The sequence below is a fragment of the Oryzias latipes genome, chromosome 20 (assembly GCF_002234675.1).
Source record: "Oryzias latipes chromosome 20, ASM223467v1".
In the NCBI taxonomy this organism is placed as follows: Eukaryota; Metazoa; Chordata; class Actinopteri; order Beloniformes; family Adrianichthyidae; genus Oryzias; species Oryzias latipes.
This window is the reverse complement of record NC_019878.2, coordinates 20,379,484-20,405,490: the sequence shown is the minus strand read 5'-3', so window position 1 is coordinate 20,405,490 and position 26,007 is coordinate 20,379,484. Positions and strand designations below refer to the sequence as shown.

General features: G+C 37.7%; 2 protein-coding genes across 4 annotated transcripts in view; one reads left to right on the top strand and one right to left on the bottom strand.

Annotated features, from left to right (window-relative positions):
• smchd1 (structural maintenance of chromosomes flexible hinge domain containing 1) overlaps nucleotides 1-6,275 on the bottom strand; it is a 33,403-nt gene extending 27,128 nt beyond the window's left edge. The window contains exon 1 of the mRNA XM_023950115.1: nucleotides 5,980-6,275. Within this exon, the coding sequence (XP_023805883.1) occupies nucleotides 5,980-6,147 (168 nt within the window). The 5' untranslated portion in view covers nucleotides 6,148-6,275. The remainder of the gene's footprint in view (nucleotides 1-5,979) is intronic.
• Nucleotides 6,262-18,270, top strand: mettl4 (methyltransferase like 4). 3 transcript variants are annotated; one of them, XM_004081132.2, is made up of 8 exons: nucleotides 6,262-6,661; nucleotides 7,776-7,841; nucleotides 8,364-8,724; nucleotides 8,846-8,915; nucleotides 9,270-9,444; nucleotides 9,531-9,631; nucleotides 10,868-10,959; nucleotides 17,144-18,270. In XM_004081132.2, exons 1-8 carry the CDS (start codon nucleotides 6,431-6,433, stop codon nucleotides 17,371-17,373), a joined length of 1,326 nt encoding a protein of 441 aa, XP_004081180.1. In that variant the 5' UTR covers nucleotides 6,262-6,430; the 3' UTR covers nucleotides 17,374-18,270. The 3 variants fall into 3 exon arrangements, with proteins under 3 accessions (XP_004081180.1, XP_011487320.1, XP_020568080.1); XM_011489018.3 differs by lacking the exon at nucleotides 17,144-18,270 and adding an exon at nucleotides 15,922-15,987; XM_020712421.1 differs by lacking the exons at nucleotides 6,262-6,661; nucleotides 7,776-7,841 and having other exon boundaries at nucleotides 8,358-8,724.
• The last annotated feature ends 7,737 nt before the right edge of the window (nucleotides 18,271-26,007 follow it).

Here is a 26,007-nt window from a genome sequence, read left to right as displayed (position 1 = left end):
GCGCATAGCGGGACCCGCCGCTCCGCAGGTGCTTGCAACTTTAGGGGGGTCCGGGGGCATGCCCCCCCATAAAACTTTTAATATGGTGCAATTTGGTGCATTCTGGTGACATCACTTATTTCTACACTTTTCAATGACTGAAAATAGACCATATCAAATTAAAATCTGCTCTAGTCTGTTTCAGATGTTTTGAAGAGAGCACTGCAGTGTAGTAGGTAACACTAGTTCAGAAGTTTTCATGGTGCTTTTAACGGCAAATATCGCAATAAATCATAAACCTTAAATGTGTTAAAACAATCTAATGGCAGCTTGAACCATTTAACGAATCAAATAAATCCCTTAATGCATTTGACCAATCGGATGGACGCCTTCACATTGTTGACCAATCAGATGGAGCCCTGTTATGTTAGATGTTTGTAACCTATGTCAACGTGGGTCATTTGGAGTATAATTTTTAAACTGGGAATGGTTATTTGGTTATTTTGCTGTTTGTTTATATACCGCAAATTATATCGTTATCGCAATTTTAATCTCTGATATCGCATATCTCGAGTTTTCCTCATATTGTGCAGGTCTAACTGAGATCATTCAGCTAACTAGAAATACTTACTGCTTACAGTGTTGTAAAGAAAAACAAAATTAAGTAGTTTAACATTCTACTGCATTTGAGTCTGAGATTCAGGTATTTGGAGTTGCCTTTGATTCTTTGACATTCAGCTTAAAGCTTAGTGGATACAGTTTCATCTTCAATGCATTCATTAAATATCTTGCTGTCCAAACTACTAATTATACCCACTACTCCATCCAACATATTCCTATCTATTCCTGCCATGTCTTCCACATCTCTGACATGCTTCAGTCTCTCTTCAGTGACGGTGTCGGATTTATAATCAAATGTAATAATAACCCACTGGCTTGTGCCTTCGTTGTTGCTGTTTAACATTGTTTTGTATTGAATTTTTACATTCAATAAAGTTTGAAAAAAAAAAGTAGTGAGCGCGTGCCGCGTGGTGCTCGGCAGTGAAAGCCGCGCGGCGCGCAGGCGGGAGAGAAGGAGAAGTGATCAAAGGTTTCCCATAGAAACCCTTGAAGTCTGAACACAGGACTAGCAGAAAAACTAAATTATGAAGACGAGGTAAATTTACACGTTTTCGCAAAATTTACTTTATTGAAAAAGGTGAAGAATATATAAACCGTTAGATATTTTAGTGGCCCGAGCGGACAAGTGAAAAGTAAAGTCTTGTGGTCCGCACTGCTCGAAAAACAGGACCGGGCCAGCGGACAAATGGCTATGTCGAGCCCTGCATTAGGGATGCCACAGTTCTTGGTTCAAAACGGAACTTTGTTACACCACTAAACCAGATTGTGGGGAAAGTGAAATGTTGCATCCTTACCACATACGTTTACATGTGCTGAAAGTGTCAGAGATGTCAGAGGGTATAGGGATGCCGTCAGATTCCCTCCTCCCCGTCAATCACATCCCCCAGCCAATCAAAGGCTGAAGAGGAGGAGCCTTCAGCCTTAAATAAATACGCTTTTTGGATTGATTGACGTTTTTTGTGTTGTTGTTAGATTGTAAGTAGGCCTGCCCAATATACTGCAAATTTATCGTTATCGCGACATCAAGCTGTGCAATATGCATAAAGCAAAAGACGGGGAAAATCGCAATTAATTGTTACCATAAATATGCTAAAACAATCTTTTGGCGGCATGAAATATTTAACAAATCATATAAACCCATTTATGCATTTAACCAATCGAAAGGACCCTTTTATGTTTGATATTTGCCTCCTACGCCGACAAGGATCATTTGGAGAATACATTTTAAACTGTTGCAATGAAATGGGAATGATTATTTTGGTTATTTTACTATTTGTTTATGCACCGCAAATTATATTGTTATCGCATTTTTAATCACCAATATCGCAAGTTTCCTCATATTGTGCAGCCCTAATTGTAAGAAGAAGAAAATGAAAAAAAATGAAAATGGAAGAAATGAAAGAGAAAGACTACATTCGTGTCTGCACACAGAGGCGCAGCTGTGACCTGACAAGTATTAACAGATATTTGTCCCTGCATTTCCATAGAAAATAAATCGCATGCAAGTTAAACTTGTTAAACAGGTCTCTCATTAATTTTCTCTGTCATCTGAGTTCGTTTTTTCTCACTTCCTCCTGTATGGGTGTCAATGCTTGAACCTCCCACAGCTCATGATAGCTGCATCTTGCAACTGGGTGCGATTTCTGCTTGCAGAGAAGTTTTATAGAAACAAAATGTTTAACCTTTCTATAAAGTATGATTTAGCATTATAATATGAATATTACACTCAAGCAAAAAAAAAAAAATCAATAAAAAGTATATTAGGAATGCAAAGACTCACTTTTCCCACAATTCAGTTTAAACCTCGATTTTTGGGTCCCGGTTTTGTTTAAGTTCGAACTATGATTGGTGAATTTCAAAACAACTACAAAAAACTAGAAATTCAGAAAAATCCTTTTTCTGATTCGCTAATCAGCAAGTAACAGTCAGATAAATGCATCTAGACCACAAAGAAAAACACAATAAGAAGCCACAAACCACAACAACAAGTACGTATTGGGGCTCCAAAATTCCTGAAAAGTAAACCACCACTTTTGTGATTTTCTTCTACATTTTCATCAAAAATAGGATCAACGTCCCGCTAAAAGCAAAGGTTAGGGTAACAGGGTTAGGTGCATGTTTGGGACACAAGTTAAATAGATAATTATTTGAATTTTAAAAAAAATATATATATTAAAACTAATGTTCCCACAGCAAGAGTCTTCAATAAAACAATAATTTAATTTGAACTTTTATTTAAAACTCGATTTTTTTTTTGGGAGGGAGATGAGGGAAAATGGCATTTTAGAGACGGAATTACTATTTTCAAAACTAATTTCAAGCACTCTCTTCTCTTGGTTTTCAGTAGATTTGGTCTGAAGACTTGTAAGTTTAGCATGGTGTAATTAAGGTTTTTGAACATGCGTTGAGCAATGGCAATCAAAAAGTAGGATAAGTCACCAGGAAAAGTAGAGTATAGACCAGCGTTTTGGACGTCAAAAACGACTTTTATACTCAAGCAGCAAACGTGCCGCGCAGCGAAAGGCGGTCGACGCCGGTCCCCACATAGACTCTCAACAGCTCCTCTTAAATAAATCATTGTTTGTTTTTCTACCACACTTCAACATCTTCTTTCTTGAGACTTTGGCAAAAAAAAAAAAACATTTCAAAAGTGCAATCTATCGACAAGACAATGCATAAAAATCTGGTACTTATTAGCCTCATATGAATATGCTTTCCGGTTACTTTACTTTTTGGAATTGTTATTTTACAAAAATATTGCATTTTTTTTAAATATATATAAAACTAATGCAGTCGCTCAGAACCCCCTAAAATCCTGGAGCCGCCCCTGCTGTAGTCCATGTCCCTCCCACGACACTGAAGTTGGCTTCCAATTCGCTAGGGCACTAAAGTAACATTCCGATGCATTTTTCGCACTATGATCACCTAAAACCGGGTCCTGTTCAAAAACCGCTGGACGTGGACTGCTCAAACCTGGATTAAATTATGCATTAGATACTAAAGAACACATTAAATACAGTTTCTGACTTGTGAAAATGTAAAATAGAAGGATTTTTTATCGCATGATTCTACGCACTGAGTCCACCTTAGTTAGTCCAGGTCCTGTGCAAAAACCACCGGACATAAGATGCTCAAAACCTGGATTAAATTATAATTTAGAGAGTAAAGAACACATTAAACAGTTTCTCTGATTTGTGAAAATGTGAAATAGGTTGATTTTTTTCGCAGTGGTTTTTGCACAGGACCTGGTAGGTGGACAGTTCGGTAAAGTTAGAAAGATATTCACAGATTCGGACTTCCGGCCTCAATAACTCTTCCAATAAACGTTCAAATGTGCCAGCAAGTATCTAATTCCTTTTGTATTAACCCAGAGAGTGAACTACAAATGCACTTCAAAAGAAAAAAGATCGTTTTTTCACCTTTTGATCAAAATTGTTCTCTTCGAGGTGTGAATGCACACACGCAGCGAGCCAGCAGCCAAGGGACCGTCAAGAAAGTGCAACCTCTGTGAAACACCTTTCTATAAAAATCAATACTCTTTTGAAAAGTGAATACATCTCTACATTTATATGAACTGCTAATGAATATCTGTCAGAATATTCATGCTAAAATAAATATTTTGTGTGTCTTTCTTTATTATATTTTATTGCACATATTTTTCACATTTATTAGGGACACAAATCAAAATTAAAGTGATCAATAGCTTTTAAAAATACTGAAGCTACAGTCACCAAACTCTCTGTACTGACTAATCATGACCTTATTGTCCGACTACAACAAAGACTTGGTCAGAAATCCGCTTTGTTTATGTTTTAATGTTTTCATATAGAAATATGGATCATATTCTGTCAAAAATCCTCAATAGCTCTGAAGATACTGAAGCTACAGTCACCAAACCTTTTGTACTGATTAATCATGACCTTATTATCCGACTACAACAAAGACTTGGTCAGAAATCCGCTTTGTTTATGTTTTTCTATTAGTCATAAAGAAATATGGATCATATTCGGTCAAAAATCCTCAATAGCTCTGAAGATACTGAAGCTTCAGTCACCAAATTTTCGGAACTGATTAATCATGACCTCATCGTCCTACTCTTTTGTTCTCTAAATATAATTTTATCCAATCTGTCTTATTGTTACCTTTTTGCTGAGAAAACTTTTTAAAAACATGTAATTTATTGGTTCTTAAAAAAGAACAAAGAAAATTTCTGACCAAATATCTGTTTTAGTCGGACAATAGGGACATGATTGTTGTGTACAGGAAGTTTGGGGACTGTAGCTTTAGTATTTGCAGAGCTATTAAACATTTTTGACCGAATATGATCCATATTTCAATATGAAAACATCAAAACATAAACAAAGCGGATTTCTGACCAAGTCTTTGTTGTAGTCGGACAATAAGGTCATGATTAGTCAGTACAGAGAGTTTGGTGACTGTAGCTTCAGTATTTTTAAAAGCTATTGATCACTTTAATTTTGATTTGTGTCTCTAATAAATGTGAAAAATATGTGCAATAAAATATAATAAAGAAAGACACACAAAATATTTATTTTAGCATGAATATTCTGACAGATATTCATTAGCAGTTCATATAAATGTAGAGATGTATTCACTTTTCAAAAGAGTATTGATTTTTATAGAAAGGTGTTTCACAGAGGTTGCACTTTCTTGACGGTCCCTTGGCTGCTGGCTCGCTGCGTGTCTGCATTCACACCTCGAAGAGAACAATTTTGATCAAAAGGTGAAAAAACGATCTTTTTTCTTTTGAAGTGCATTTGTAGTTCACTCTCTGGGTTAATACAAAAGGAATTAGATACTTGCTGGCACATTTGAACGTTTATTGGAAGAGTTATTGAGGCCGGAAGTCCGAATCTGTGAATATCTTTCTAACTTTACCGAACTTAGGTGGACTCAGTGCGTAAAATGCGATAAAAAATCCTCATATTTCACATTTTCACAAGTCAGAGGAAGGTTTCACAAATCATAAACTGTGTTTAATGTGTTCTTTAGTATCTAATGCATAATTTAATACAGGTTTGAGCAGTCCAGGTCCAGCGGTTTTTGAACAGGTTTTTAGGTGATAGTGCGATAATGGAATGTTCCTGTCCGTCCCTCCCCTTAGTCATCTAAAATCTTGGACCAACATTTCATCCTACATCATATTTAGCACTTTTTCTGTATGTTCAATTGATTAATTGTATTTGTCTTGTTTGTTTTTTTTTTAATGTATTGGCCTGCTTGGCTGACCCGATACATTAGACCCGATAGATTTAGTCTCGAAAAAGTTTTTGAATTCTATTTTTTTTTTTTAAGAAACACAGAATGCTAAAAGATATTTAAAAATAAAAGTACAATAAAAATGCATGCCCACACTACCTTGTGGAGGATTTGGAGGAACCCATGGAAGTCCAAACCCCTGGTTTCCAGAACTTTACTCGCCACATCTTCTTCATCGCGGCAGTCGTAAACAAGGATCCGCTTGTTGGGTCTTCCTCCTTTCAGGAGGGCAGCAGCGGCTGCAGCCCCCGCCGGGATGCGGTGCATTCTCCCAAAAAAGACTTAAATTACTGCTACCAAAACTGTTTTCGACACCGTTTGTTATAAACAGATCAGTTAGTGTTCCCATCTGCGCGCTGGTGCGCCGCGCATCTCTTCAACACCATAGCGGATCTACGGGTAGCAGGGAAGGACAATCGTGTTTTGTTACTCTCGCGCCCGGCGGTTAGCTTTCAGTTTTGTTTCTCGCAAATCCAACGATTTATTTCGCAAATGTTTCTGTTCCGATTTGAACGGCATCGTAATTGTGGGTGGTCCAAAGGTAATCTTCATGTCGGTGGTGTTTCAGAACAGCTCCGGATGGGTTCTGGACGCGCTCCCGCTAATCAACGGAAGCTATCAGCGGTGCGTCCGGATAGGAAAAGGTGGCTCGAGCCTGCTGAAGTGTAGTTTTAAAAGACAATATTTCCAAACATCAAAGAGCTATTACTGCCAAAGCCCCACTGCTGCCTTAGCTGGAGGAAAAGCGGATGTTTTGCAAGCAACAGATAAAAAATCGAAGGTAATTCTGCTGCAGAAACTGCATTTAGCTTCTCGTTTCATTAATTTGAATGTTGTAAACAGTTTGAGAGCACAGTCACACCGGAAGGGTCCATATAAGGACATGTTACTCACTGTAACTAAATCAGCCAATTGTGCAATGAAACAACACAGTTTCCCCTAAAATCAACAGATTTACATATATAATCTATACAAATTCTGTAAAAAAAACATTTAACACAATATTTAAACACTGTTTATACATCCACACTATGTGAAAAGCACAAATTAATTATAACAAATTGAATTACGTAAAACAATGTCGTCTTTCTTTTGGGAAAAAATATTTTTTGCAGCTTTTTTCGCAAACATTTCTATTAGATCAGGTCAGTGTGAATCAGTCATTTATTATTGACCTATGATTGAGGATGATTGCTTTGCTTAAATTAAACAGGATTTTATGAAAAAGCTCACAGTGGGGGTGACATTTCTGTTACATGTGTTATTCTGTTCTTAGTTGAAGCTTGAAAAGTACACTTCAAGTTGAAGAAACAGCCACTGATATTTATTTTTGTGCTAATCAGAATTGCTGTTTTTCTTCAAAGCTGATGATTTGCATTGCTGCAACTACTCAAATATCTGCAAGCCTGTTTTGGTTTTTCAAAATTAAAGCTCCTGCTGTGAACAATTTCTGGGGGATTTAGCAGATGAGTTGAGTTGGCGATAGGAGGGACATTTATTTGCAAATCTATTTTAACAAATAGCAGACAGTATTTAAAGCTGGAGCAACATTGTTTTATTGCAAGCAACAACAGGCTCAATTTGCATTTTCAAATAAACTTGAAGAGATTTTGAAGTCATCTTGATTCTTGTAAAAAGATGGTTTGTTGACCAGATTCTTTTAGAATGAACTTATAAGTATTTTAGTCATCATAAAAGAGAATTTCTATGGCGCAACATTTATTTTTGAGAAACTCACAGGATGACATGCAGACACCAAAATCATTCAATTTAGACAGATTGAACCTGCAGATATGCTGATACATTTATTTTATATATTTTTCAAAGGTTTTTATGCACAAATTTAGTTTTAATATGTCCTATTTTGTTTGATTTTTATTCATGATGTCTTTTAGAAAAGGAAGCGCAAACGCAGTGAACTCAACCAGGGAGAAGTCGATTCCCAGGCCTTCCACCAGAGAGTAAGTTCAAGTCTCTAAAGGAATTTCATTCTGTCAAATCAAAGATTGCTTTTTCTCCACTCAAACCCAAAAGTAGAATAGTCTACAGTCAAAAAATATTGATGTGAAGAATGGTTCTTGGAGTCAGCTGTTTTCAAAATGTCTATAGTAATTTTTTAAAAGTTTTTTACAATCTGGTTTTTCATTCACCTTAAGCTAATCCTGAATTGACCCCATGAAGGACCTTCTTAGTAAAAGTCAACACATATCTATCTACCAGACAAACAGGAGATGTTAACATGTGAAGAAGAAGCTGCTTCCTTTAAATTTAAGTTGTATTTAAGTTCAGAAAATGTATGATATTAATGTTTTTTGGCAAAACACATAACATGTGTGTCATTCAAATCTCAGCCAACACACTATTACACTACTTTCTTCACATTTTTCAATGTTTTAGTCTAACCTTGCACTTACATAGAATATCTATGGTGTAATTAGGACTTTTAATACATATCATGACGCAAATCTGTGTGTGTGATGCAGGTCAGGTCTGTAATCCTGGAAGGAACCAAGTCTTTAGTGGCTTCTGCCCAATCCCGCGGTTACTTGAATGGAGACGCAGATGCGGAAAAGGAGGCTCTTCCGGCCCCAGAGTGCGGCCTTGCCGCTCTGTGTGAGATGGCTAAAGAGCTTCCACCGGTGGACGATGAAGAGCTCAAGGAGCACCCTCAGCTCCTCATCACAGACGGCAGCTGTACCCCAAACATTGACCTGTTCACCCAAGTGACAGAGCACAACTCGGACTGTGGTGCAGTGGTCCCACTGATGGGGCAGGAGTACGTGATCCCGCCTCACACAGCCTTCCTGCTCTCCGATTTCACGAGAATGAAGCCGCTCATCGACTGTGAGTGATTATGAAGCATAAGATACAAAAAAGATGAATTCCCTTAGAATTTGACTGTTAATGGTTTAGGAACCAGTTTGTAATGATTCCACTAAACATGTTTGTGTTTTTTATTTTTCAGATGAAAAGAAATTTGACCTGATTGTCATGGATCCACCTTGGGAAAACAAGTCAGTGAAGAGGAGCCGAAGGTGAGCTGAAGATTTTTTTTAAGAAGAATTTACTTTCAGGTAAAAAGAAAAAAAAAGGAAAAGATAAAAATTAAAGTGGCTAAAGGAACTTGTAAGTGAGAAAAGCAGACAGAGATGAAGATCCATTGAAGAGATAATTAAGAAATCTCTTAAAGTTCTACTGCAATCATCTTTTGATGTATTTTCAAAGCGTTCCCGATGGTCTTTTAAAAGGCCATTTTCACCCAAAATCAAAAAGTCAATCATTAGAAGAAGTAACATTTTTGTCTGCCTCAGGAGGTTTACCTGGTTTCATAAAGTATATAAGTGAACGGCAAAAAAAAGGCTGATTGGATTAATATTTTTTCAACCCAGATACGGTTCTTTGCCTTCATCCCAGCTGAAGCGGCTCCCCATTCCCCAATTTACATCTCCAAACTGCTTGGTAGTCACCTGGGTGACAAACAGGCCCAGCCACCTTCGCTTTGTGTGCGATGAGCTGTATCCATACTGGAATGTGCAGGTCGTGGCGAAATGGTTCTGGGTCAAGGTACAGGAGATTTCACCTAGTGTGGAATTCAGGATCGTCATGCCTCGGGTCACTTCAACTCATTCTGTTTGTTTCCTGTTTCTCAGGTCACCACTTTGGGTCAGTTTGTGTTTCCGCTCGACTCACAGCACAAGAAGCCGTATGAGACGCTGGTGCTGGGCCGATATCACCCCTCTGCTCCCCCGAGGTAGAAGACCACAAAATCCCACCAAGTATTTTCCTCCATTTTCTAGATCAAATAAGATATGAGACAAAACTAAGTTACCAGTAACAGTTGTAATGACTTGTTTTAGGACAATAAATCTTGAAATATTTATTTACCGGTGTATTTATTAAGAAAATTAAGCTTAAATAGGCATTTCTGGGTAATTCTTCATTCAAATCATTGTGAATCAGGTGCAGACAAAAAAAATGACGTCTAAAAAATGATGGAATTTGTGATGTAGAAAATACGCTGGGCGGGGCCACAAGCTCCCTGCTCCGCTCCATTCTGATGCATCCACTTGCAGACAAATAGATCCGTGCACGTCTTTGTTTTCCTCGTCTGAGCTGGAATCTGGATCAAAACTGTACATCTGTATAGCTCCAATACTGCTCACCGTTTTTGGTGCAGCTCTGCTGTTGGATTGAGAGGGGCTGTAAGCTATTGGGAGAGCGTGTAAACAGATGGATGATGGGAAGGAGGTGGGGTTCCTCGTGCCAACAGTCCTGCCCACAACTAACAGATACATTTCTAATGCACTGCTGCCGCTCTGCAGAAATGATGTCCTAGAAAACGACAAGTTTTTTGTTTTAGCCTAAAAACAGCATTTTTAAAATGGGAACGCTTTTACAATAGATCAAAAGATTATTAAGTAAAATTTTGACTAAACCAAGTTGTTTTATTTTACATAAGAATTAAAAGCAGAAATTTTATTTGTCATGATGACTGATTTTGTTTGATTAAAAGAAACCAAAATGTTATATGTGACTCCTAACACAAGTATGAATGTATTTAACAACAACAGGAAAGACGGACATACATTTGCATTTAATTTAATTCTTAAGACAAATTCATCTTTAAATGTGTAATTCTAAAATAGTTGTAGTCTAAAAATGTTTAAATATACCTACTTTGAGGTAATAAAACTATTTTTTAGGCAAGAGACAGTCTTGCCAATAACAATTCACCAAAATACGAGTGTTTATAGCTAATTTTGAGATTTAATTTGGTTTTAAAAGGCAGAAGATCAAAGCTTATTTTTAGAACTCTTACCAAGAGAAATTGTACTACTTCCACTGTCAGAGTTTTTTTTTTTACTAATAACAAGTGAACTTTCTGTTTGGATATTCTATATTTTTCAACTTGTTTTGGGAAGGACATTTTTCAACAACTTTGTGTGTGAAGTGAGATATATTCAGATCACTTTTGTTCTTGTTTCAGCACCTCAGAGATGAAAGAAGTTCTCCTAGAAGACAGCCGCTTGATCGTCAGCGTCCCCTCAGCTCTACACTCCCACAAGCCCTCACTCTCAGGTAAGTGCAGTCCCTTACTCGGCCACTAGATGGCAGTGCTGCAGCATAACTGATTGTTATTTGGTACATTACATTGAGGAGTTATGGCTCCATTGTTGAGGTGTTTAGCTTTGCAAAATGAAAATGTTAACATTACTTAACACGTTAGCAGGGTGTTCAGTCTTATAGGTTTCACAATTGAAAAAAAAAAGTTAAGTTTTCAAACGCAAATTATGCAGGAATAGGTTTCTTTTTTATTTTCTTCAACATAAGTTAAACTTTTATGACCATTCTGGGCTCGTCAGCTTGCTTTACCGGATCAACTTAGGACCATCAGCAATGAATATGCAGCGATTGTGAATAAGGAAAGCTTGACGTCATCCGGCCCCTCTCAGGGGAGCACGATTTATTGTGTAGTCTGAAGAAAGAAACATGGCCGTTGTTTGCTGGTGCTGCTTTCAGCAGCCCAGAAAAAAAGAAATAACTGGATATCGTTTTAATACATTGATTTAAATTATAATGATGCCCCTATGGAGCTGTGATACCATAGAGATTAAGAAGATTAGCAAACAGATTGTGTTTAGTCTCCATGTGTGATTGTTTGTGCAGAGCAAAGCCTCTCAGCACGTTTACGAACAACTCTAGGAAGTTTTCTTTTGCAAATTTTAGGGCTGAAATGTTTTTTTTTTTTCAGATTTAAATTATTTTAGATTATCAGAGTTCAAAATGGTTTGCGGGAAAAGGAAAAAGCTGCACTGATTAAATGTGTCCTAACTGTGACACAGCGACACATTCAGAGAGCTGGACTCTGATCACCAAAGCTTATACAGCTTGATTTAGTGAATTATTTCCCATGATTTCACACCTACCAGTCAGAATTTAATCAACAGAAATCCCGAGCCTTATATCATCCCTGTTTTGAGAAGAGTTTATTTTTTCTCATCGCAACTTTGGTGGCACGAAGACGTGGAGGCCACAGTGCAGAAACACTTGTTTCTCTCTCAGATGGAGCTCCTGTCACTGGCATCCTTGGTTGCCATGGCGAGGAACGATGCAGCGTTGCTCCATAGCAGATACAATCTTGCCAGATGGTCAAGCAGCAGAGGAAAAAGTGTTTTAAGCTTTTTGAAGAGGGAACACGAGTCAGTTGTTAATTATGAGTGCGATGTTTGTTGTAATCAAGGTCTCGTTAAATTAGATTTGCCTCCTAAACCTGCTTGTTGGAGATTTGGACTGTCAACAGCGATTAAAGTGCATTATTGTATTCATAAAACTGTAGAGGACAAATCAAATAATTTTTCATGTTATTTTCTGTCACATTTGCATCCGCATCACTCCATTAAAGTTTTTTCTAGGTTCATCATCTCCTATAAAGATTTTTCTTTTCTGGTGTTTAGTTTACAACCTTTTAAATTCAGTTTTATTAAGTCTTTGTTTTTCAGTCTGATATCACTGTTTAGCTACAATGGAGTAGTTTACATAAAAACTCATCAGGGGCGGAGCTAGAACATTTTATGTGATCAACAAGTGTTTAGATGAACAGATAAGAAAATATCTTTTTGATTGATTACTTTATTTTAAGCATTTATTTAAATAGATGGAAAAAAAGATAATAAGAAGGAAAATACATAAATATATTGAGAAAAAATAAAATTCATAAATTGATTAGAAAATGAATAAAAGAACAGGATACTATCTTCTTGACCTTATAATCACTTCTAATCATAACAATACATATTTTCACACATGCAGTTCTTACACATATCACATTTTTGCTGTGCATTTGTTTCCCTTTTGCAACATTTGTGTATCAAGATTATCAGTCTGCTAATCAGACACGCTAAAGGAAGACACTAGACACCCACAACAGAAATTGTGCGTCACATATATTTATTTATGGGCTATAAATAAAGAGTAGGTTGGGATTTGAAATCCGGCTGAGTCCTCTCCGTGTGGAGTTTGCATGTTCTCCCCATCCCTGCGTGGGTTTTCTCCAGGTTCGTCCCACAGTCCAAAAACATGCACTGCAAAAACTAAATGTTAAGAAAGTAAAACGACAAGAAAAAACGTCTTATTTTTGGTCTTGCAAGAAAATAATCTAATCAAGGAAGTTTCTCAATAGAAAAAATTATCTTTTTTTTTTTTTTGTTAAAATAAAAATGCTGTTACTCCACTGGCTGATTATTTTTGTTAATTTTAAATATTTTTTTAACATAAAGGATTTCTTACATGTTTTTTTTAAGTGTGCACAAAAGGTCCAGGTTATAAGAGTTAAATGAGAATTCTTCCCTTAACTTGATTGAATACATTAAATTTCCATCTGCTCCTCCTACTTTTCCTGTAAATTCAAAGACACACAATAGTTACCCTTCTTTGCATTTTATAACAGTCTCAATCCAATAAAAATAGCTTTTTTAGGCATATACATTTATTAAAGCATACCCTAAGATTGTTCTGAAACTTTTTCAGCTGAAGCCTGCACACACTGCTGTAAATACAGGCTGAGGAGGTGTCTCGTGGCACAAGCATCTCACCCACAAATCCAGCTCTCTGTTGGTCTTTTCTGCTGAGAGAACTTAAGAGCCACAAGCCAATATCTTCCCGTGAGTGACAGAAATAGACTGCATCCGTCTCTGACTGTGTGATGTTCCTTTAGGGAAGATGAACATTATAAAGCTTTCTTTGGAAACACACAGGAGCTTCGAGGAGAAAGATGCCCACAAAGCCGCAGTAAATGGAAGCAGTTCCGTAAACAGCTTTTAATGGAGGGAGAATCGTCTTTATGACGCACACATTCAAGAAAAATCAGATTTACTTTCCTCTTCAAGGAAATAGGACATTTTCCAAACTTTGAATTTGAGATCAATGCAATAAACTAAATTCTTCTGGAAAACCTCTTTCAGATTTTCTTTTTTTAACACGCATCCCTTTGGCAGAGTGGAAAGTAGTGGCACATATTTGAGAACCGACAGGTGACACAACTGTCCAGCTGTGAATTGGACAGACTTTGGCGCTGTGGCTGCTCAACAAGGTCACGCACCTCCCACTTTAAAGTCCTAAAGTGATGATTGAACCAAACGATGCCCTGCTGAGGCGGTTTGGTCTGATGGATCTAGTTGTAGTACTCAGTCATCTGGGCTCATGGCTTTCTGTAAGGTCAAACATGCAAATGTTAACCCTCTCTTACTGAGACACCCACACCGATGAAAATGTTGTTTTTGGTGTTTTTAACATGTCATTGTGGCATTTTTCGGAAGATGGAGAACATAAATGAAGAAAATTAAGCTTCAGGCCCAGATGTAAATATGCAGCTTAAAAAGGATTTGTGACATAGAAATTACGCGTGGCGGGGCAGAAGCTCCATTCCAATGGATCCACCTGTAGACGACTAGATCCATGTTGGTCTTCGTTTTCCTCGTCTGAGCTGTCATCTGGCCAGCTGGTCGTAGTATGTGATGTGCAGGGGTGAGCTATTTGGAGAAGTGGCATCAGTCTAGGAAATGAAACAAAATAATCCAGATCTGTGACAGATCCGTGCCTAGAGTGCCTCCCTGTCCATGCGATGAAGGTTTCAAAATCTGCAAGGTCTTTCCAAAAGAAGTGCGGCGCAGAATATGAATTTACTTACACGTGACTTTATATTCCTTGCTGCACTTACAGGCGGACAGATTCACGGACACGGATGTGTCCTAGAGTTAAGACGCAGTGTGAAAACAACTTAGTGATCTAGCCTAAAAATTCAGTGCTAAGTTGACAAGTGTAGCATTAAGCATTTAATTAAGTGTAACCTAAAGCCACAAAAACGGCAAAAAACGGCATAGTAAACACAAGATCGAAGAGTTGGCACAGATTTATAGGCAGCCTGCTAAAACTGACATGCGCAGTGAGTGCTGGTAGGAAATTTTCACGGGTAGGAAGGATTTATAGAAACTGGAAAGAATGTAAATGGAGAGCTCTCAGCGACGGGGAGGGGAAGTGGGATGGGGGTTGCTCCTTGCCAACAGTCCCACCCACAACTCAGAGGCAAATTTCGAATGAGCTTTTGCCGCTCTGCAGAAACTATGTCCTAGAAAACGACCGATGGTTTTTTGATTTTGGCTAAAAACAACACAATTATAATTGAACGACCACTGGGAACGCTTCTGAAAACAGATCAAAAGATGATCGGAGTGGGACTTTGAGAGATTTTGTGGATGGAAACTGCATCCTTTGACTGCGTTAATCAGTGAAAAATAAGCTTTTCTGCAATAACAAAGAAAACCTATTTACATGAGAAAAATATGAGGAAGGAGAGATAAAGCTTGTTTGATTCTCTTAATTGTTAAATATCACCAGCAAGTTTTCGGTGCAAAGATAATCCCGAAGTGACGCCTTTCACTGGGTTTTAATGGCAGAGGTTTGGCTCATACCAAGGCAAAGAGAGCAATTAGGCTTTAACTGGCTTTTCATCTTGAGATCTAAGTCATCGTTTGAAGATGGGTTAGCTACAGGACTGCGTATTTGGCCTTTCCACCCCAAGGTTCTGTCTCTATGGCGTACAGAAAAAAAAAAAGCAGAAGTTTGTGAAGCCTGGCGTGGAGTTAGATCAGTTTTCAGATCAGACGTTAGAGCTCATTACCTCCAAGAGTGCTGCCTGAGCGGAGTGTCAGAGGGGCAGAGGAAGTGAAACGCATCTGTCAGGTGTGCCTCTTCTGCAATATTAGAACTTATAGAGACAAGGTCACTGCAAGTCTCTGCAGATAAAGATCTGTGGTGTGAAGGAGCTGGGCAGGAGCCAACGCCGACCTCTCATTACAGAGAAACAGGCAAAGAGCTTGATAACATTAATGAGGCGGTTTTCTTCTAATGCCAGTGAAGAACCAAAGAAAGTCGAAAAAAGCTGGAAAAATTCAAAAATTGGATGAAATTTGTGGAATGACATTGTTTATTTAATAACATTTTTTATTAATAACTTTGACTTTTTTATGTTTCTGAATGTTTCAGAGTGATACTTTGATTAAACAGCTATAGGTGATGGGAAGGGGGGGGTCCCCACCAACGGTCCCACCCACTCAGAGGTAAATTTCAATGGAACTACTGCCGCTCTGCAAAAACTATGTCCTAGAAAATGACACAGATATGGGGGGATTTTGGCTAAAATGGCAATATTAGAATGAAAAGACCCCTGGGAAAATTTTTAAAATTGATCAAAAGATGGGACTTCAAAGCTGCAGCATACGATTGTGGGGCATTTTTTCCTTCTAATATTATTTCCCAACATTTTTGCAAAACACAGGGACACTTGGTGAAGTTCCACTGATGTTTATAAGATAATCTTTGATGTTTTAAGTTTAGGTCATCTACATGCTTGTCCATCACTTTGCTTAGCTATGTTTTAAAAATAAAGTATATTTAATTTTAGCGCTTTATATGACATTTTAAAAGAAGAAGAAAACATATCTTTGAGGCAGATGTGGTCAGAAAAGAATAAACTAAACTGCATTTTTGTTACTTTATTTTCTGAAAATTATGACTCCTGTGATCCGGTTTAGCACAGAAACATGCTTTAAATGTCCCACTCCCATCTTTTTAAAGCATTTGCAGTGGTCTTTTATAATGATTGTCGTTTTTAGCCTAAATTAAGGAATATCTGTCGATTTTGGGACATAGTTTCTGCAGAGCGGCAGGAGTTTTGCCTCTGAGTTGTGGGCGAGGCTGTTGGCACGGTCTTCCCATTATTCCTTTAGTTTCCCACTAGCTTCCAGACCATGACAACCCCAACCGAACATTGCTGGTGCAATGCAACAAAAAATGCAAGCAACATTGCAGCTATCCACCTGTAGAGTTCTGATCCAGATTCCAGCTCAGATGAGGAAAAAAAAGTGGCTACATCTGAATGGCGCCAACTGTAGTTTTTACAAAGGGCATTTTTTGTCTGCTCCCGATTTATGACGATTTGAATAACGAAAATGTCATAAATGCAATTTGAAGCCTTATTCTCTCTTCATATTTCCTTTATCATCAGAAAAATGCCACAAGAACACATTAAAAACACAATTTTCATTGGAGATTAAAAAATTAAAGATTGAGGCTGTTTTTTTAAGAATAAAAGCAAACTCTGGATGTGTTCGCTCAGTGAAACTGTTTTGCAGCAGTATACGAACACCAGAGGCCCTCCAGCGTGCCGACCGTGTTCTGACTTTTGTCCCACACCTTCTCTTTACAGAGGTATTAAAGCCATATATTAGGCCTGGAGCAGAGTGCTTGGAGCTGTTCGCCCGCAGTCTGCAGCCTGGATGGACAAGCTGGGGCAACGAGGTGCTGAAATTTCAGCACAGCAGCTACTTCACTTTGACACCTGCAGATGATTCAGCCGACACCTCTAAAGAGGAGGCTCCTGATGGGCCCTCAGCTGCACCAGCGCGCAGTTCTCCCCCCCATCACTACGTGAACTGATGACTAACGTGAAGCGCCCCTCAGTTTTTCCATTTGTTTTTAATGAAGATTCAGCACCAAAAATATTGCTCTTGCAACTCCTTTTGATCTAGAACGTTCATGCATGCACCTTTGATTTCTTCTTTTTTTTTCTTCAAATGAGTAAATATTAAGGTGGTGAAATGCAAGTCTGAATATGCTGTTAAGAGAGATGAAAGAATGTTTTGTGCAGCAGTTTTGAGCCCAGCTGCTTTCTACACACAAACCAAACACTTCTTTTGAGCTGTTATTGGCACAATTTCTGTCTTAGGGACGATCAAAGTATTTCTATTTATACTTACTCCATGCTGTTGGGGTTAAAAATATTGGATATTTTCTGTTTTTTGTTTTTTTTATCGCTCTAAATGTGAAAAAATGTTTTGAAACGGACTCCAGCTCCAAGGTTTTTCACACCAGTAACTCTACGACGTCTCCTCCTTTATCCTCTTGTTCTGTCAAGGGCATTCAGATCATTTGGCCCCTCATTCTCCCCGTTTTTCTCTGAAAGATGAGCTCGCCCGTGTCACTTCTAAGCGGCCGGCCTGCCTTTTCATGTCGGGTGGGGCCTCTCTAATGAGTCAGATTGTGCTGTGTGAATGAGAAGGGCTGCCCGTGAGGAAGACGAGGAAGAGTTGTGGCCTCTGTAGCACACATCAGAGCTAACGAGGTCAGAATGCCACTCCAGCAGCATTGCGATCACATTATCTTGTCAACCTGGCTGTCCTTAACACACACACTGTTAATCAATAGACTAAATCATTTAAGTCTATGTAGTCTTTAGTAATAGTTATAAGTAGGTCATAGTTATAGTTTTTTTTTAAAGACTTTGTTTTGTAAACTTGCAGCTCTTTTAATAAAATACAGAAAATTTGACTATTATTCTGTTTTTGTTATTTTTGGTCCATTTTAGTGCTCAAACAAGCCAACTGTGGGTTTTTCTTCAATGGATTCTTTATTATTCTGGGTTTTACAAGTAAAAAAAATAATTTTCTTATGAATCCAGCCAGTCCAGACCACAACCATCACTACGACAGGGACAGACTGCAGAGAACCATCAGGTCTGCAAAGAGGATTTATGTTAAAGTTAGGTTCCCATTAGTTGTCACACATCTTGGTGTGTGAAATCTGTTCTCCGCATTTCACCCATCCCCTGGGGGAGCAGTGAGCTCGCGCTAGGAAACCATTTTGTGGTTTAACCACCCAATCCAACCCCTTAATGCTTAGTGTCCAGCAGGAAGTCCATTTTTGGAGTCTTTGGTTTGAGTTGACCATGAACGTCCAATCTCAGGTCAAACTCTCCTCCACTTAGCCACTATTATAGATCTCAACCTTCCCTCCATCCCAGCCCTGTACCAGTCCAAGGGTTAGGTAGCTAAAATACTAAAATCTTGCACTCCCCTAATTTTAGGCTCCTCCCCTTTGGCTGGCCTTTCAGAGTTCTGTACGCCAAAAGCACCCGCCACAAGACAGCTTCTTCCGATCAAGTTGTAACCTTGACCCCATTGAATACGAAACCACATTTGAGAATTTCCCCCCCACACACACACACACTTCTTTATGCTTTGTCCTTGTACATGAAGGCATAAGTATGTGCACTCATACTTGACCCATCAAGCCGATTCTAAGCTTTGAGCCAGAAGTAAAAAAAAATAAAATAAAAATAAAAAAGGTAAATAGTGGAGTTCTTTGAATACAAGGGGTTTAGTTAAAAAGCTCAACGCCTCCTGAAGGGGTCATTTTCTAATATTGTCACAGGCAAGATGTCTGATTTACAAAATGATCCAAAATAAGCAAACGACTTGCAGATACCGGTTGGTGGGGTTGTGCACATTGATTGGCTCCTGTGCATATGCTCGTGTCGTGTCCATTGGAGGATTCTGGGATGCGCCAAGGTCTTCTTTTATCGCAGTTTATTATAGCTTAACTAATAATACTTCACTGATGGGAATGTCCGACACAATTAAAAATAAAGAGATGGAAAAAAATCCTGTATTGATTTTAAAGTCATCTACGGCCTTATTGGACCAGAACTTTGTCTGATCTGAAGCACAGGACTGGTGACCTTAGCGAGCCCAAATGCTCATTTACAGGTGTTTTGACCATACATGTCAACAAAAATAGCTCACATCCTTAACCGTCTAAAAAAACAAATTACTGTAATGCATCTTTTCACCTTGAAGTTCTCCAGACAAGAGGACAGAAAGATGCAAATGTGTTTCTGTACATGGAGATGGAGGTCATGGAGGAAACATGCTGGTTGATGAGATTTTTTTTTATGGAGGTTACCACTCCATGGTGTTATGAGTTTGTGCACACAGAAACAGTGTTCAGGAAAAGGAGAAATTGCTTTGCAAAGCTTATATTCACTAAGACTATAGTCACATATCCCAAATATACAGTAAATGCAAGTTTTTTCTACAAATTCAGCACGTGGTTTTGGTTTTGTTGACCCAAAGCAACTGCATGAACCAGAAGACTCCGGCCATACCACTTTAATTCATGCAGTTCTGTTAAGCTCACTGGAGCATGAAATCCACCCAATCTTTGACAAAAACATGAATAAAAATGCATGTCGTGGTAAAATCTTGTATTGACAATGACACAAAAACTTTCTTGGTGACAAGAGTTTCCTTATGTCATACAGACATCAAAAGGCAGAGAACACAAAAAGTACTTTTGGATGCGATATTGTGAGGTTGCAGTGGAGAGGTCCTCAGCGTTGTCAATCAGGTCTCCAAGGATTTTTCCGATATTGTCTGTGTTCCCATAGAAACAAGAGACAATCAAGGAAGTAATCCTTGAATTTCTCCATTCTTTTATGAAAATCTGCATTAAAAAAAATGCTTTCAGGCAAACCAAATCGTCTGAATGACACTGTGCAATCCAGATCTTTACAGTCCGATCATCATTTTTAACCAGTTTTGGAATATTTATATTTGCATGTCCTTCAATGTTGTTCTTTTTTAATGTTATTTTTTTGCCACTTTTAATTTGTGATAACTTTGCATCTTTATTGAAATTATTTTTCATTGAAAAGACTTTTATTTTTCTCTTTTAGCTAATATTGATTCGTTTTTCTCTTTTTAAAAGTTCTCTGATCATCTCTCGATCTTTTTTTCCCAGTGGTTTCTTGATTATGATCAGATGATCAAATGTTATCATCATTTTAGTCAAAGTCAACAAACCTCTGTTGTTTCCTAAGACCTCGTTTCTGCAACTTGTGGGTGGGACTGTTGGTGCGGGGCAACCTCGCCCCCCCTTCCCCTCCCCGGTGTGAGATTACAGGTTCAACAAAAATGGCGAGCAATATTGGAGCCATCCAGTCGTACAGTTCTGATGTGACGTCAGAAGAAGACAGCAAAGAAGTACATGGATCTATGTGTCTATGAGTGGATGCATCAGAATGGAGCTTGTGCCCCCTCCCCCCGGCATATTTTCTACATCACAAATAAACTATTTTTTAAAATAGCGTTTTTAAATCTTTTTTAAATTCAAATAAATACTAGGAAATGCTATTTTAATCTTAATGTTCTTTATACATGTCCTCCATCACGACAAAAATGGCACAAAAACATGTTAAAAATTGAAAAATCACACATTTCATTGGAGTGTGTCTTTAAAGACAAATGTTGAATTTATTAATTTATTTAATTAATTTATTTTGACTTTGTAAGAGCTCTAATTTCTGCTGTATTGGAGTGCCAGAAAGAAATTGCTCTCTTCTGCCACCAGCTTCAAGAGGTCTTTTGAGGAACTACAGCCTTTGGTGTTTCAAGGACCTGTGGATTTGCTCTTTTTTTGTTTTTTAACCCTTGTGCTATCTTAGATGACCCCACCCTAATTTTGACGTGTTATTCCTACCATGACAAAGGTGCATTAAGGTGGAAAGATTTCATGTAATCCATGGACACCTGTGAAGATCACAAATCATTGAAGAAAAAAGGTTCAGAGCACTGTCTAGTGGGTCTAGATGACCCAACTCCCAATGTTAAAGTGCCTAGGATAGCACAAGGGTTAAAGTAACCACAGCAACATAATATCTGATTTTAAGAAGCACAGGAACAGCTTATTCTAAAAACTGAAGTCACAAATGGACATGCTTACAATTTTGTGGCGTTGTTAGATTTCAGTGCAAGAATAGCAAAGAACAACGAAATATAATATTAAATAAATAAATCAGTATATACAAGTGTACAAATATAAACTGCAATAAAGAATGTCCGAAATTTGAGTGCTAAATTCCGTACAAAACTGTGTGTGTTTAGGAATTATGGATAATTTTTCTTGCTCTGCGTTATAAATTTGGGGGAAAAAATACTCAAATTAGCTAAGGACAAACATATGTTTACTTTTTTTTTGTATTAGTGGGCACAGTGTCATTTCTCTCTGTCAGCTCTTCTTTCATGTTTTCTTCTGCTGTGTCTCACACTAAGCGATGAGTTCCAAGAACCTCGATGCACCAGAGGATGAAGTCATCCGTTTTTACAGGCGCCAGCATAGCCAGCGAGTCCTGTCAAAGAGAAGATAAAGCACACGAAGAAAAACAGTAAAAACACTTATCTTGGAATTACACTTTCTTCCTGTTGTCTGCTGAAGAAAGGAGCAAAGCGGAACATCAGCCTGTCTTAGTCTGACTGATTTGTTGATGTAGTGGTTGCCCTATTTATTTATGACTGATTCTACTAAAAATACATGCTCACTTCTCATATTATTCATAGGCATTAAAGAATAATTTCATAATTTTGAAAAGTAACACCAAATGATCAAAGTCTTATTTTCATGTTATGGAACAGAAAATAAGCAGCATTGTTAAAAAAGATGAATGGACACAGGCATAGGAATGTTTTTCATGCCAAGAGCTCATCCTTTGCAGAAATTGAATTACAAAACTGAATGGTGCTTTTACATTCAAGGTTAGAGCAGAAACATAAAGAGTTGTTTTTCTTTTAGTCATTGGTTTGACAGAGCGTATCTCACTTTGATGACAGAAGAAAACATTTCATTGCCTTTTTTTTAAAGAAATCCATACAAATGAAAGTCTTATTCATCTGAACGTCTACTATTCTCACAAAACATTTAATTGGAATTAGCATGACGTTATCCTCTCCATTAGAGGTTGTGAAATGTTTTTAATGGCCGTTTCTGAATTGATTTGTAAGATAAAGAAGCCTTTTAACGCACATGTATCTGAAAAAGTTATATCAGGTGAATCGTGTCCATTGGTATCAAACTGCAACTTTGTGGGCTGTGTATAAACAGGCTTTCAGAGAAAACACATAGGTTAGCATGCATGACACATAAAAAGTTGTGCTGGCATGCAGATGAATTATTTTTGGTAAATGCATAGTTTATATTGTGGATGCAGAACGCCACTTGGCAGATTTTGGTGCATTTTGCATTAATGTGCAAAAGTTAAACTGCAATTTTTTACTGTTCTACTTGCAAAAACAAATGATGACCAACACGGTGACATCAATAAAGAGGTCGATCAAAGAAGGGCTGGAGAGTTTTAGGAATCGGCAAATAAAAATTTCCAGAAGATTTTGATGATGATGATTCCTGCTTTGGGGCGTTTTTTCTCTCCTCACAGAGTTCTTAAAAGCTAGTTGTGAGGAAAGAATACAAAAACAGCAATATACCAAATGAAGGAACACTACCAAACAATTCCATCACAGTCAGGTAAGGCCAGATACAGGGAAGAACCACCAGCAAAGATCGAATAAAGTTCCAAGTTTTTTTTTTTTTTTTTTTTTAACAAAATATTCACTAACAATAGTACGGAAAAGACACGCACCAATAATGACCCTTCAGATAAATCAAGGGATCTTGCACAAGACAAGGCCTCACTGAAGAAATAGAGATTTCCTTAAATACAATTGGCTAATCAGCAAAGTGCAGACATATATTAATGTTAATGCTCGACAGGATCCACAGCTGAATGGGCAGAATCACAGTCAGCCTTCACAGAACCCCAAGAAAAAATACAGAATGAATCAAACAAATCATAACAAATTCAACACTAAAAACAGAGGTTAAAACAAAAAGGTAGAGTAAAAAAAAAAAAAGACAAACATTTTTCAAATTTTGTAACAAAAATAATTTTAATAGCTGTATTTCAATTTTTAAACTTTTTAAATTTCAAAAATGTTCTAAACTTTCAAAAATGTTTTAAGCTGACAGGTGTTTTTTCAACATTATGCATCATCATTAGCTTGTGTTCAAAAATGTAAAGGTAATTTCCACTTAATTATATATAACCGTAGTTTTAATGGGATCTCCTGTCCTTTCATTTTCTCGTATCACATCTGAACTAATCAACACAAACAAACAGAAAAAGCAAACTGAAGAACAAATGAAAGAGAAAGAAAAAAACAAAATATGACCACACACTTTTAAATGCAGATTTGTTCTTAATGCACCAGTTTGCATGCAAGAAAAGATGCATGACTTTGTTTGCTTCATTTATGCCTCCAGCCCCGGGTTTCAGTTGAGAGCTAAATAATATACAGAGTATAAACTGCAATATTACTATATACCAATGCACAGGAGACAAGTGGCCAAGAGAAGGTGTTTATTTGAATAAATACATATGATGATTTAAAATTCACAAACTCTTTTGTCAAGTGTATCCTTGTCATAGTCTGCCATAAGAATGTGCAGAAATGTGCTGTTTTCTTAAATATATAAAAATGTTGCTGCAGGTAAAACTGACATCAGCTGGTAAAAATATTTCATTTGATTAATTTGTGGATCAAACAAAAATTGTGTTGTGAAAAACAGCTAAAAAACTTGGTTATGAACACTGACACTATTGACAATTGTGCTATTGGTGTTTTCAATTTGTTCTTGTGGACTTTTTCTGATGATGGAGGACATTTATAAAGAAGATTAAGCTCAAAATTCTATTTTTGAGTATTTCTAAATTGCATTTTTGAGTATTTCCTCATTCAAATAGCTGTGAATTAAGATTAGATGAAAAAAATGCTGTTAAAAAAGTTGTTATTTGTGAAATAGAAAATACGTATCCAGATGCATCCTTGCAGACAAATAGATCCATGTACGACTATGTTTCCTTCGTCTGAGCTGGAATGCGGCTGGATAGCTCCAATACTGCTCGCTCCTTTGCTTGGACTGGTAAAGTTAGATTGGGGGTATGAGTGGCTCTAAGCTAGTGGGAGAGCATGTTTACAGAGAGTTCTCAGCAACAGTGAAGGGAATAGGTGTGGTGTTTCTCCAAGCTAACCCAAAACCAATGCTACGTTCTCCCCTAGGCCTGGAAAACGTTTGTGCTAGTGACCACTTCCAATGAAAAGTCTAAGTAAACGCACATATAGGCACATTTTGGGCAAATTGAAAGTTAACTCGGTTTGACATAGAGCTGTAAAAGAAAAAGAGTGGAGATTTGCACCGCTTCAACATTTGCATCAACTATAAGTATGGATGGGTATCGTTAAGGTTTTAACGGTACTGCTACTCTTATCGATACTGCTTATCGATCCGGTATTTTAACGGTACTCTTATCGATACTTTTTGAGGACGAAAAATAAATAAATAACAAATTAAGAACATAAAGTGTTTTATTTCCTCATTATGCAACAACACTTTTTTTTTTTTACAAAAAATTTTACTTTATACATGAGAATGTTCCAGACAGGATATTTATTTAATCTAATTATTTTTATTCTTTCTGAGCGTGATGTTTCCTTTGATCTTTTGTCCATTTTCCAAAACCTTGAATAGACTTTTCTGTCTGTCAAACACCAGAGTTAGGATTGAGTGAGATGATGGAAACAAATTCACTTTGATACAGACTCCTTTCTATTTATTTATTTTTGTTTAAATCCAGTAAACCCAATAATTTATATTAATTTTACGGATGACAAATATCATTAGTCATTAATTATTATTAAGTATTAGGAAGTATTTTGTATGTTAATACTTTGTTCAATAAAGTTGAAAAAAAAGTATTAGGAAGCAGCTGATAGTTTGTCACGGGTCTGGAATCATAGGCGGTGAATTTAAGCCCCGCCTCTCTACCTGTTTGTTTTGTGTAGAACACGCCGCCCCAGCGTGTTCTACACAAACAGCGCAACATGCGGTCATCGTAGCAGCAAGGTGACAGCATGGTAGGGGCTCCTTGATGCAAACTTCATTAATTTTACGCAGAAAAGGGTGTTCTTAGTCTAGGGCGCTCACGTGTCCCCTACGAGATCGCCACTGACTGTGTTGCGCTGCCTTGTCTTGTGTGTGTGCGCGCGCGGCGCGTGCTGTCTGAACAACAGCCCCGCCCCCCGCTTCAACGAGAATACTGAAATTAATATCATCATTAATTAACGGAAAATTGACTGACTTGGTGAGTTAAATATTGCAGATAACACTTGTGGGACACATAAAAGAAAAGAAAAAGTAACTTCTCCATTACCGATAGCAGAACCGTTCAGGTCAGATCTTAACGATACTGCGGTCTTGAACAATGTGGCCCCGGGGCTGGTTCAGTACCGGGGCACGGTACCCATCCCTAACTATAAGTGCTTTGAGTAGTGACATGTGCCAGTATTGGGTAACAGCAGTCCAATGTGAACACTATATCATAGTTCAAGAACCCAAGTTATTTAT

Excerpts from the sequence above, each read along its gene's own strand:
- mettl4 (XM_004081132.2), top strand. The coding sequence starts at position 6,431 with ATGTCGGTGGTGTTTCAGAACAGCTCCGGATGGGTTCTGGACGCGCTC. Across the intron at positions 7,842-8,363 it reads CCCAGGCCTTCCACCAGAGA|GTCAGGTCTGTAATCCTGGA; the intron begins GTAAGTTCAAGT and ends TGTGTGATGCAG. Across the intron at positions 9,632-10,867 it reads CACCCCTCTGCTCCCCCGAG|CACCTCAGAGATGAAAGAAG; the intron begins GTAGAAGACCAC and ends TTCTTGTTTCAG.